This window comes from Erpetoichthys calabaricus, chromosome 1 (assembly GCF_900747795.2).
Source record: "Erpetoichthys calabaricus chromosome 1, fErpCal1.3, whole genome shotgun sequence".
Classification (NCBI taxonomy): domain Eukaryota; kingdom Metazoa; phylum Chordata; class Cladistia; order Polypteriformes; family Polypteridae; genus Erpetoichthys; species Erpetoichthys calabaricus.
In genome coordinates, this window is record NC_041394.2 from 279,522,066 (window position 1) to 279,535,557 (window position 13,492).

Genomic DNA, 13,492 nt, shown 5'->3' on the forward strand with positions numbered 1-13,492 from the left:
TCCACATAGTAGCCCAACAGTTGGTGTGTGTGCCTCAAATCTGTTATGGCACCTATTTTTTTTTATTATTTTATGAATTGCATTAAAAGTAATTTCTGTTTTCTTCCATTGTCTTTACGTAGTGTACATATATTTATGATCGAGTAGTAAAACTGAAAATTAGCTAATGGGCACAGGCTCCTCTATTTTGGATCTTTGAAAAATTGTTGTTTTATTCATATCCCTTGCATTCCAAAAAAAAGGTAACAGACTTATCTAACTTTATAAAGCAGAATTTCTTGATATATACTAGGGGGCTTCACCCCTTGCTCGCTTTGCTCACCTACCCAGTCTCTGCCGCTCACGTTGTGAAGAGGGGGGTTGAACGCACCCCAAGGAGACGTGGCCACTCCTCCGAAACCACCTTTTAAACGGTGATACAATGGGAAACAAATACAGTTTTGTTTTACCTCCTCTTTGCTCGATCGGCTGCTGGCTTGCTGCTGCTGCTGTGCCAAGTAATCTGCATCTTGTGCGGCGTTTCAAACATTTAAAAACCTATACAGCAGGTATCCTTGTGTCTCACTGCCTTGTCTCTCTTCTCTCCTCCGACTACACACAGAGCTCGATTTACTCCTGAAAGAGACTTATGTTTGTTTGAAGTGACTGAATAACATCTAAAATCTCCTGTGTATTTGTGCAACTCTGTGACCCAAGTGTGACAGCGTATGTGGATTTCACTTTCACCAAACAACAAATCTTTTAATTCTCATGGATACGCCACTTCATTGGGAAGAAACACTACTTTTCCCTGATAGGAACCTCGAATTAGACAATCTACAAGTCTCCGACTTAAAGTTTAAATCTGAACAATATATTTGATCTCTTTTCGCTGTTCCATTATTTCACCTAGTAATAATTTCCATTTGTTTGCACTAATGCGATCTTTGCTATCATTTTTTAGAGACTTTCGAATTTTCGTACTTCCATTATATCTAACCTGCTCTGCATCTGTATCGCACCAACGTTTTTTAATTCTTTACGACGTTCTACTTTGTTATTTACTCTTTGTTTCGCAGGATGTGAAAGTGTCTCTCTGAGAAAGTCACGTCTTGTCTCTCTGAAAAAGTCTCGTCTTGTCCCAAGATTTTTTTATATAATAGAGAAATATAATAGGAAGAGTTGAGGCACCAGCCAGTGATCCCCATTTAATTTGGAGAATATGCACTCTGAAAAATGAGAAACACATAAATGAGGGACATCTTTCCAGATGCAAGTCGTGGTCTTTACATGGATTTTTTCCTGGAAGGGGAAAGGAATTCCTGTGGAATTAAGTAGGTCTTTGTATACCAATGATCCTTGTAGCCTCTGGTTTGTAAATAAAAGAGAAGATGTGAGTGTCAGTGCCCTCTCACATCCCAGAGTGGTTTTGCAGTCTGTTCACCAGCCTTGATAATGCCTCATGCTTGTGTGACAATATATTTATATACAGTATATATATATATATATATCTATATCTATATATATATATATATATATATATATATATATATATATATATATATATATATATCGTATATGTTTGGTACTCTGAAAAAGATAGACATATTATATAACTGTTATCAAGAAGTAAAGTCACTCTGTTTCCAATGTTTTGCAGCTATTAGACTCAAGCATGCAGCAAATTAGTGACCAAGTATATCAAGAGAAGACTGGAAAGGACAACCTTCAACAGCAGCTACAGGAGTTGACAGGGGAATTCACTGCACTGGAAACCATGGTGAGGATGAGACCTTTCTAAACTGTTTAATTTGCTATAGTGTTATTGATATATTTTAATTAAATGTTCCCAAGTCACTCTGCAAAGGCTGTGGTGTATATTATATATATATATATATGCATAGAATTATTCAATTGATCTATTGGAGAGCTCTCTCTTCTACTTTAGTCACTCTATCTAGACAAAGATATTCCTTGATTTACATAGGCATGGATAAGAAAGACAGCTAAAAACTAATATATATCCTATAGACCAGTAGTTCCCAACGTTTTTCCCAAGGGACCCCTATTTTATCAGTGAATATTTTGACGACCCCCACCTTCTCCCATCCCGGACAAACACAATTACTAAGAAAAAATAAAATAGCCCTAGCACTTTTTAATTGTTTTGATCTTTTATATTCAATGCATAACAGTATAGAACAAAAATAATAGGCTACATGTAAATTGAAGCCAAACAGTGAGCATAATGTGCAATAACATGCTTAACAGTGTGTGTTACTTTTCTGAACAGATTATTTCCTGTGAATACTACAATATATCAGCCAGTCTTTCCATTGTTTAAATGAACTTGTGACACATGAACTTGTTCCCTTTCAAGGCTACAAACAGGATGACATTTAATGTGAGCTTTGGGCTTGTAACTCTTGGGCCAGTGATGGGATGTCAGGTGTGATTTTGGTGACAGCCAAATGAAAGTCACTGTCCACCTCAAGCTTGTTGCGTGCCTTTGATTTAATGGTGACAAGAGCACTGAAAGCAGTCTCTGATAGGTATGTCGTTGCAAACGGCAGGATGAATCTGGTGGTTGCGTGAAGCGCAAGTCTTGGAGCGATGCCAGGTCCTTTCACAAGCCAAGACCGCATGTATCCATATTCATCATAGAATTTCTTCAAGAGAGAATTCGACTTAATATCCATGAGCTTGTCCTCAGCCTGAAGATATTTCACATCCTCCTCTTTCGCGAGAAATGGGTCCATCACCCATGCGTCTTTTGCGACGTGTTCATTTATGTCTGAAAACCGGGATTTCATCTCCTCCTGAAGCTGCTCCATATGGTGGGTGAACTAGCGGATCAAAGCATCGATAATTTCCCCCCGGCTTGTTTATTTAAAGAGGGGAAGGGCTGTAGATCCCTCTTCACCAGTTTGTTCTTTCTGTACTCCACTTTACGCAAAAATGTATCCACTGCTTCCTTGCACACCATTATACTGGTCTCTGCGCCCTGCATGCGTTTGTTTGTTTCATTATAGAGACCGAATATTTCCTCCAGGTATGATGTCTTAAATAGAAACTCGGCTGTCATTTCCTCCAGTAGTTTCTGGTTATGAAGGGTCAGGAAGTCTCTTATCGGATTTTGAAGTTCAATGAAACGCTCCAACACTTTGCCCCGGAACAACCAGTGCACCTCAGTATGGAGGAGGAGTATCTGGTGGGTCTCATCCTCACACATCTGTGCAAAGATTCGTTTGTTGACTGGACGAGCTTTAATAAAGTTCACAATGTTTACAACAGTCTTTAAGGTTTCATTTAGTTTCTCACAGAGGTGTTTGCTGGCCAGAGCCTATCTGTGTATCATGCATTGAAACACCAGCCAGCGGGGTGCTTTCTCTTTTAAATGGCTGTCGAAGCCTTTATTCTTTCCCATCATAGAGGCAGGTCCATCTGTGCAGCATGCAACTAAATTATTATAGGGAAGATTGTGTTTTGTGAAGTATGTGTCAATAACACACAAAATATTTTCTCTTCATGTGGTGGTTGTTAGATTGACAGACATAAGAATGTCTTGTTTCAGTTCGGTTTTGTCGATGTACTGCACATATACAATCAGTATCACCTCCTCTCCCACAGTGGTAGTTTCATCGAGCTGAATGGAAAATGGGCCCGTTTTGAGATTTTCTATCAGTGTGTTCTCAATGTTTCCAGCCATTCTATCAATTCTTTCTTTCACCGTGTTGTTAGACTGTGGTACAGTCTTGAATTTGCTAGCGACCTGAGGGCCACACATTATTTCTGCCACTTTAATGCAAGCCTGTTTAATAAGTGTCTCTGCTATGTTATGTGGCTTTTTGGCTTGTGCAATAAGGAGAGAGCACTCAAACGATGCAATAGTTGCTTGCTTTTGGTCACTTCCGGCCCTGGCAAAACTTTCCCTAATATTCTGGGGCCTGTTAGTTATCACAGTTTCTTTTTTTCAGAGAAAAAACTCCCTGAGTTTACCCACCGTGTCTGGGTGTTTGGTAGTCTGGTGTCGTTTCAGTTTGCAGGGTTTCATACTTTCATTTGCCAGTTTCTCACCGCAAATGACACACTCAATTTTGACTTTGTCCATTGACTCAATGAAACCAAACTCCAAATAACTGTCTTGATAAGTCCTTTTTTTCTTTCTGAGACAATCAATACTCTCTTCTCCCTGACGCTTGGCCATTTTTCAAAAAGCCCTTTAACTGTTTTACCTCGTAATTCTGTGGTTAGATTAGCTTGCATGCTAGCTCCGCTCTGTGAATACTAATAGTATTATGCAAATAGCATCCTTGTCATTGCCGATATCGCAATGTTTATTTTTTTTATAAAGAAATAATACAAACTTCTACAAATTTAGTTGTTTATGTTATACAAACATTAATTAAATGCCAAGACATGTTAAATAAACAAATATTTAAATAAATAAATTTTGCACCCCTTAAAATGGAGAGGTCCTCGCGACCCACTGTGAGGCTTTGGTGACCCCTAGCAGGGGTCGGGAACCCTGGTTGGGAATCAATCCTATAGACTGTAGAAAGTTACAAAGAAAGGTGGAAACATAAAGTACAGAGCTTATCACATGATTCAAACTACTCTTTCAGGAGAGGCTAAAGGAAATATGGGCTATATATATATTGTATTCAGACCCCTTTCACTTCATCCACACATTATTGTATTGTAGATTTAATTTTAAATGGATAAATTTGTCTGTCAGTCTACACTAAATCCCCCATAATGATAAAATGAAAACATGTTTTCAGAAAGGTATGCAAAACTATTATAATCAAAAATGAAAATCTCTCATTCATATAAATATTCAGACCCTTAGTTCAGTACTTTATAGAAGCCCCTTTGGCAGCAAATACTGCTTTGACTCTTTTTTTGGGCCAGTCCTGGATTTGGGCAGTTTTTCCTACTGTTTCAGGGAGATCATCTGTAAAGTACCATCTTCAGGTCACTCCACACTTGCTCTATGGGGTATAAATCTGGCCTTTGGCCTGGCCGCTGAAGAACAGTGAGAGACTCAACCATAAGCCAGTCTGGTCTGAGGTCACATGCACTCTCTAGCAGATTTTCTTTGAGGACTTCTGTGTATTTGGCTGCATTTTCCTTTCTCTCAGTTTTGACCAATTTCTCTGTTCCTGCTTTTGAGACTCGCCCCTAAAAGGTTTAGAAATGGTTTTATACCTTTGCCCAGATCTATGCCTCACTACTATTTGATTGTGTATGTCTACAGAAAGTTTCTTGGATTTCATGGCTTGGTTTTTGTCCTGACATGCAGCGTGAATTATGGAATGTTACATATATAGGTCTGTGCCATTCTAAACTTTGTCTAATCAGTTGGTCACAGGTGGACTGCGATTAAGTTCTAAACACAAAAATAAATAAAGCGAGCAGGATGCCCCAGATCAGAATTTAGAGTACCACAACAAAGGGTTTAAATGCGTATGTGAATGTGAAATTTCAGTTTAATGAAAACTTGTAAGGTTGGAGGTCAAGAAACCACCTAGTGACCCATGGATTTGACACTTTCTGAAGGGCCATCCACTGTAAGGGAGCATGATCCGTCACCAGAGTGAACTCCCGGCCCAAGATGTAGTACCTCAACTGCATAATTGCCCATTTAATCGCAAGGGCTTCCCTTTCCACCGCTGCATACCTGGTCTCCCGAACACCCATGATGGGGTGTTCAACACCATCGATGCTTTGGCTCAGCATGGCCCCCAGGCCTGTGTCCGAAGCGTTCGTCTGGAGAATAAAAGGGAGAGAAAAATTAGGAGCTTTTAATATTGGTGCTAAAGTAAGAGTCTGTTTTAAGTCACAGAATACAGCATCCGTCATATCAGTCCATACCACATGATTAGGAGCCATCTTCTTTGTTAGATCAGTCAAGGGCACCACTCTCTTTGAAAACCTAGTGGTAGTACCTGGCCAATCCAAGAAATGCTTGGACTTGCCGCTTGGTTCGCGGACAGGACCGTTTTAAAATGGCATCTATTTTTGAACACTGTGGTTTCACTGTACCCCGACCCACCAGGTAGCCCAAATATTTAGCTTGTTTCAGTCCAAAGAAACATTTCTTTGGATTGATACGAAGCCTGGCTTCTCCCAGTGCCCGCAATACCGCTGTGACGTGCCGTACACGTTCCTTCCACGTGCTGGAATAGATGACAACGTCATTCAGATAGGCAGCACTATACGCATTATGGGGCCGGAGCACTTTGTCCACCAGATGCTGGAAAGTCGCAGGAGCCCCATGTAAACCGAATGGAAGGACCTGATACTGCCAGTGTCCGCTAGAGGTGGTAAACGCTGTTTTGAGCTTTCACGGAGTCCGTTAAAGGAATCTGCCAGTACACTTTTGTCATGTCAAGTCTGATCAAAAATTATGCTTGGCCAAGCCTTTCCAGTAGGTCGTCCATGCGAGGCATGGGGTAAGCATCAAATAGGGAGACCTGGTTAAGCCGACGGAAGTAATTGCCAAACCTCCAACTGCCGTCAGGCTTATTAACTAATACGATTGGACTGGACCAGGGACTATAACTTTCCTCTATCATTCCTAGCTCCAGCATTCGCTTGATTTCCAGTTCCACTTCTGCTTTCTTTGGCTCAGGAAATCTATAGGGGCACTCTCGGACTACAACCCCCGGTTCAGTCACAATATCATGAAAGGTCCTTCCTGGTTTTTCACTCACCACCTCCGAGACGGATAGGATAGCTGATTCCAGCTCCTGCCTTTGTCTGGCAGTTAATTTCTCGCCGAAATTAAGGGTATCTGTGTGAGCAAAGAATGAGCACGGCTGAGTGGAGGAGGGATCAGGTTCCCTCTCCTTCTACGGCTTCAGCAAGTTCACATGATAAACCCGCTCGGTTGGTCTACGATTGGGTTGTTTCACCAGATAGTTGACCAATCCTTTCCTCTCCTTAATTTCATAAGGGCCTTGCCAATGGGCGAGTAATTTGGAATGGGAGGTGGGAACTAACACCCTGACCCAATCCCCCAGATGGAATTCTCAGAGTGTCATGCCACGGTCATAATAGCGGGCCTGTGCTGATTGTGCCTCTTCCATATGATTTTTTAAAATAGGTCGGATTTTTCCAAGTCTATCACGTAATTACGCAATATATTCCAAAATATTTGTAGAGGGAAGAGCCTCTCCTTCCCAGCCTTCTTTCAAAATATCCAATATACCTCAGGGTTGTCGTCCCCAGACCTCCATCTCAGAAGTTTATCCCACTAGAAGAGCATTCTCTGCATGAAATAGGCTAATTATGGTGTATTTCAAATCACTGCTTCATAAGTGTTGAGGCACTGCACTAACTTGCTCAGACGTTTCACCAAAATGTTCAAAACAGTTCAATTCCTTGTGGCTACCACTGTTCATACCAAATATCCACCTCAACCAAAATCCTGTCCTCTGAGTTATGTGTCTTAGAAGTTGCAGTTTTTGGGTCAGGACTATTAATACATTGAAAAGGAATGAATGGATGAGTAACTTGTATATTACCGAGATGCATCACTCACATCATCTTCAGTCTAAAAGAATAAAATGAAAAGCTGAATATCTTTGGAACAAGAGACGCATCCATATAAAGTCGGTATACTATTTTTAATTAGACAATAACCAAGATAGATTTACCTATTTGCTGTTGTGGACAGATGCATTCAAGTTTTTAGAAGTAACAATGAAGACCAATAACTTTAAAAGTTTGCTTTTATTTCTTTGCCAAAAATTAGCTTCAAGGATGCATTCAAATAAATGCAAAAAATAAATGGCATAAAGCAAATTAATATGTTCATTATCATTTTTAATTGTCATTTGTGTCTAAAAGAAAAAGGATGCGGCAGCTTTCGTGCTGTATGCAAAAAGATGCAGCAGATGTCATTATAAAGGCAAGCAAAACAGGAATGGTTGACATAAAGCTAGAAAAAGCACAAAGCTGCAGCTGTTATCACGCTAGAAGAAAGAGAATTGACGTCTGACATTGTACTGTTGAAAAGAAATTGAGCCTATCATACCACAAAATAGAAAGAGCATACTCCTTTGATTCCTATATGCGTATAATGTGTGTAGTCAAAGACTTCAGTCTCTGCAGTTCAGGCACTAATAAATGCAGTAAATGTTTAGTAGTATTGACCAATATAATATATTGCATTTAATTATTTTACATACACGTTAAATTTGCATAACATAGCATTCTCTAAATGGCTTAATACAATTCAAGGACTTGGGCGGCCTGAGCATAACCTGGCAGTCCTGGCCATGGCTTTAGTCCTTCAGAGGGCTGATTTACAATTATTAACTAACCTAACCTGCAACTCTTTAAGGATGTGCAAGAAAAATCCAAGTACTAATAGAAAAACAATTACAGATATGGGGAGTAAGGGCAAACTCCACACAGACAATGCCCAGGCTCAGGATTCTAACCCTGGATCTTTGAGAGTGTGGCACCTACCATTGTGTCAGTGTGCTGCCCGTTCCAATAAAGTCAAAAAAACTCATTAAAATCATGAAGCTCAATTGATCCAACATTAAATCATCTAAATATGATAGTTGAAAATCCAAATAATAGTGAAATGACGAATTTATATTTGGGCGGAATTATTTTTTTACATTTTTTTTCTGCTAACTGTATTAAAGTGCTACTAATAGAGAGACCCATCTTGACTTTATCTTCTGTACTAATCACTGCCAAAGTCAGAAGAATAACAGTTGCACATTTTTGGTGGTGTGTATTAGAAAAAATACAGTATAATTTTTGAAAGGCAAAGCCTTAAACAAACATATTGATATAAATATTTAGAATTCCAGTGCTGTAACATTTCTAACGCTAGTTCTGATAGGGCTGTGCTATTTATTACCATTAAATCGGTGGTCACTTTCACTATCCCATACTGTCAATAAGCTGATTTGTGTTTTTTATTAAATAACGTGATGTTCTGTATTTTCATGCCTTTTTTTGTCATAGTGCCAAACTGTGATATACAAATAAATGTTTTGCCATCAAGTACCACATTTACAGTCACACTCCAGATGCAGATTCTGAGAGGATGATGAATTTAGAGCTTCTTGAATTAAACCAGCTGCTTTGTGCAGTAATTCCTGGCAAATTGTTTTGATAATTGTGTCCGCCGCAGTCAAGCTTTGAATTTGATCATAAGAGCAGTCACTCACAGAACCGCACCACTTACTGCTTTCCTGATGAATCCTGTGGCTCATCACTGGCTTGGTCTAAACTGCACTGTGTAGAGGAGGGTCCCCCAGAATTCCTCCTCCAATTAGTAAGCCAGTAAACATACAAATGTTTAATAATTAGACAGGAGAATAGTCTAAGTACGTTTTGAAATATTAACTAGAAACCAGACCAAAGGAGTGTTCTCTTCTAGTGATTTGCTCGTTTTTTGAGTGTAATCTACCCTTAATATTTCAAAGTTCTTTAACATGCTGTTGTGTGAAACTATCTTTTATATCAAGGCCACCATGATACCATGGTTCTCATTGCATGCCCATTACGTGCCTAGTAACCACACAGCATTATAGCAACTAGACACTCAAAATGGTGCTGCCTTAGGAAACAACTGCACAAAATGGCGGTGCCCATAAATAATATGGAAGCCACAAAATGGTGATGTCACTAATATAACTTTAAAATACAGTCATCAGTCAGTCATTTTCCAACCCGCTATATCCTAACTCATGGTCACGGAGGTCTGCTGGAGCCAATCCCACCCAGCACAGGGCAGGAACAAACCCCAGGCAGGGCACACACATACCAAGCACACAGTAGGGACAATTTAGGATCGCCAATGCACCTAACCCGCATGTTTTTGGACTGTGGGAGGAAACCAGAGCACCCGGAGGAAACCCACGCAAACATAGGGAGAACATGTAAACTCCACACAGGGAGGATCCGGGAAGTGAACCCGGATCTCTTTACTGTGAGGCAGCAGCGCTATCACTGCACCACCTACTTTAAAATACACCAAATTTAAAAACAGCGAATAATTCTACCGAAAACTTAAACAAAATGAAATCCTGAATAAATGTAGGCATCATGTTTTTGTTTGATCATTTAAAGTGTAATTTGTATTTTCATTGTATTTTTCCCTCATTTCTGGACTGTATTGTTAATAAACACACTTTTTAATATTTTTGGCAACATTCTAGTTATGAAATGCAAAGGATGCCTCTACTGTTATAATTTCTATGTATGAAAGAAGGTAAGGATTAAACAAAACCTACTATAGTATCTCACCATACTCGATAGTCAAAGATGGATATGTACAAGTAGTCTGGATGTGAATGCAGCACCCAAAGAACATCCAGAACTGGCACAGACAGACATTTCAACTGAGGATTTACCACAAAACTGTGTGAGCCTTCCATGAGAGCGGGAAAGCAGAAATTGAGTTTAGTGTAATTAGCACAATTATTGTATTTTTCACTTGTTTTGTGTAAGAGTTTTGTAGGTAAGATGCCAAATCAACAGTAAAAATTAAAGCAGCTTGGTAGGCAGTATGGTAAGCAAGCTGTGAGGTTGTAACATGATCAAACGTTACCTTCAGAGCTGGTAGCTTAGTGGTAGAGTGACCAGTACTACTACCACACACATCTCTACAAACATGGGTCCTAATCCCAACACATCACTCTCTGTCTGGAGTTGGCACCTTCTCCCTGTGTATGCATGGATTTTCTTTGTTGCTTCAATTACTTTCCACATCTTAAATAATGTGAAGTTTAGATTTGTTGTTGACTTTTAAATGTCCCAGAGTAAGAATAAGTGTGCTTATGAATGTGACCAGAGATGGATTGGTGCCCCGTTCAGGTTCTTGTGCAGTCTGGTTAGACTCTAGGTGTCCCCCACCAAACTCAATACTTGAATAAGTGGGATTGGAAAAGAGATGAATGAATAACTGCAAAAACAAAAGGAGGATGTTTTTAACAGTCTTTGAGAAAGTTATAAACTTCTAAAGGAGGTAAGATTTTAAATTCTAGGTGGGGATGAATGCAAACCTCACAGTGAATTATCTATTATTGTGAGCACCCTGTGAGAAACAGAATGCACACTAAAGTAATTTTAGAGAAATGGACCAGGAGGTAAAAAGTTTAAGGGACAAGACAAATTTGTAGTCTAGGAATTAGAGAAGTGAGTCAGTACACGCGAAAGACAAAATTCTAAAGCCAAAACCAAAACACAGTTCTAAAGTCAAAAAACTAGCTAAAGACCAGGAGCCCAAAACTAACAAAAATAATTTCCCTAACCAAAGAAAAGAGAAATAAGCCACACAAGAGTTTTCTTTATCCAAAAGGCAGGATGCAGCCATCTTATATTGGTGGTGCAAGATGACATAATACACCACGTGACAGGCAATGGGCATAGCAACCAGTAAACAATATGGCAGCAGCAATGAAAACTGAGTACAAAATGGTAGCACAATGGTGTTTTTTGTAAGAATGATAAAAATGAATAAGTGCTCGGAAAACAAAATATTCACAACTGAAAAATATTCTCAACTGAAAAATAATGGGAATCACTACATCTGCCATTTCAAGTGTCCTTTCCTACATCACTATCTGAAACTGAAAAGCTGTGCATTCTACACCAATGCTGAACTGTAAAAACATATTCTGGTTCAGTATCTTTTTGTCATTGGTTGCTTTTCTTGCAATGATAGGCAGGTTTTATTAGGCCATTTTAAACATTTGTAGTTTGCTGCTGATTTGTGAACCTGGTCAGGTACCAAGAAAGTCATTTAGCAATCATCTTCATTTATTTCCTCCAAGGTTGGATTCACTTGCCAAGAAATTTCTTTCTGGGCACATATTAAAAGATAGTACAGTCATGACTCTTCATGGTAATGCATGTGGCTGTAAGTCTTGATGAAAGGCAGGCAGCACTTCTTTTCTTGTTGTGCTGTAAGCTCATTCATTTTAATGTCATAACTGTTTAAATCCTTACGAATGAGTTCAGCATGTAGGGGTGCCCACTGTTTCCACCAATTTGATGAAAACATTTCATCATTTTCTTTTTCATTAAATCACAGTGCATCTAGTCTATTAACACATTTATGCCACAGGTTTGGAAAAATGTTTGAGTTATAATTGTTGATGTTCTGAAGGATTACATGCATTGTTTATTATTGTGCTATAGTGGTTGGGAGCATGCACTGCACTGATACAGCATCCACACGACAAACCACCTCAGGATCCCAAATTAGGACTTGAGGGCAGCTGTGCAACTACTAGTTTGAATGGAATGAAAAAGAGTGAGGCTTTTTACAGTGGCTGGAATGCCAATCCTGCCACCAACCCCCAAGTTTTCCCTGTGTTTTGTCTTGGTAGAGTAATATATTGCTCTACTTTCCCTTTTTGTATTATTAATATGTAGCCTTTGCCAGAATGCCTGTAATCTCCCAGACTTACCACTGTTTATAAGGTATTATAGTATATAACTTCTTCCCACCTTCCCTCCTACATCTATAAGCTCAGGCAATTAGGTGTAGTAAAAGACAAGCAGGAGTTAAGTTACAATTTAAACAATGTATTATTGATAATATTCATAAATAATAACAATATGCAAAGTACATTTGAATATTGGCAACCATACAACCTGATAAATGATGATGTGTAGTTTCAGGTGGTACACAGACTTGTTAGTTACTTAAAAATGTCTCTAGTTAAGGCATCATTTGTGGTCAGCTTTCTTCAGAACAGGCCGCATGCCTGTCTCAATATGGCTGCCGAGCTGTGCTCTTCATTGTGTTGTCCTTTTCAGTTCATGGTGTGAGATGGTCTTTCGTCAGTTTGATGAGAGAAAGTGAGGTAAAGCAAGCAAATTTATAGGTTTTCTGTCCATCCCCTACAGCCAATAGGGCATTGTGGTACTTAAAGGCTTTTGATACAAGCCAGTTCCAAACAGCCATACTTCAGACCAATGGGGGAATAGAACATCTTTACACCTGCCACCCTACCCCCCAAAACCATTTGTTGAGGTAAAACTTGGCAGTTAGGCAACCTGGCTTTGTGTGGGGGATGAGAGAGAGACTCTAGCAGAGAAACATTTGTTTCAAGCACATCCCCCAACTCTGTCGTAAAATTCACTTTCCTGACTTAGTTTTGCCTAAGTTACAAATAAAGACATACACAATATTTATGAACTTATATGCAAAATCTCACATCACAACACCCTGTAAGCTGGAGGACCTGCTTGCAGGGCTGAATGCAGATTAAAGTCATACCCAGGTCAAAGCAATTGCAGGTTAAGGGTCTTGCTCAAGGGCCCAGTAGAGCAGAACCACTAATGGTGTTTACGGGATTCAAATCGGCAACCTTCCAATTGCCAGCGCAGATCCCTAATCTCACGGCCACCACTCCGCCTATAGCTGTACCTTTTATTTTAAAGTTTGCCAAGTGCTACCTGAACTGCAGTTCTTATTACTGTAAAAATATTCATTGGTATACTGAAGGTGATGTACTTGTACTCTTCT

At 39.5% G+C, this 13,492-nt stretch overlaps 2 protein-coding genes across 4 annotated transcripts in view; both read left to right on the plus strand.

Annotated features, from left to right (window-relative positions):
* itpr2 (inositol 1,4,5-trisphosphate receptor, type 2) overlaps positions 1 to 13,492 on the plus strand; it is a 1,448,083-nt gene that overhangs the window by 1,135,601 nt on the left and 298,990 nt on the right. The gene's annotated exons all lie outside the window — the stretch shown is intronic.
* The window catches only part of LOC114662175 (prelamin-A/C-like), a 264,345-nt gene that overhangs the window by 104,483 nt on the left and 146,370 nt on the right, over positions 1 to 13,492 (plus strand). For all 3 annotated transcript variants that reach the window (XM_051930054.1, XM_051930055.1, XM_051930050.1), the window contains exon 7: positions 1,640 to 1,759. In XM_051930054.1, coding sequence (XP_051786014.1) covers positions 1,640 to 1,759 — 120 coding nt within the window. The remainder of the gene's footprint in view (positions 1 to 1,639; positions 1,760 to 13,492) is intronic.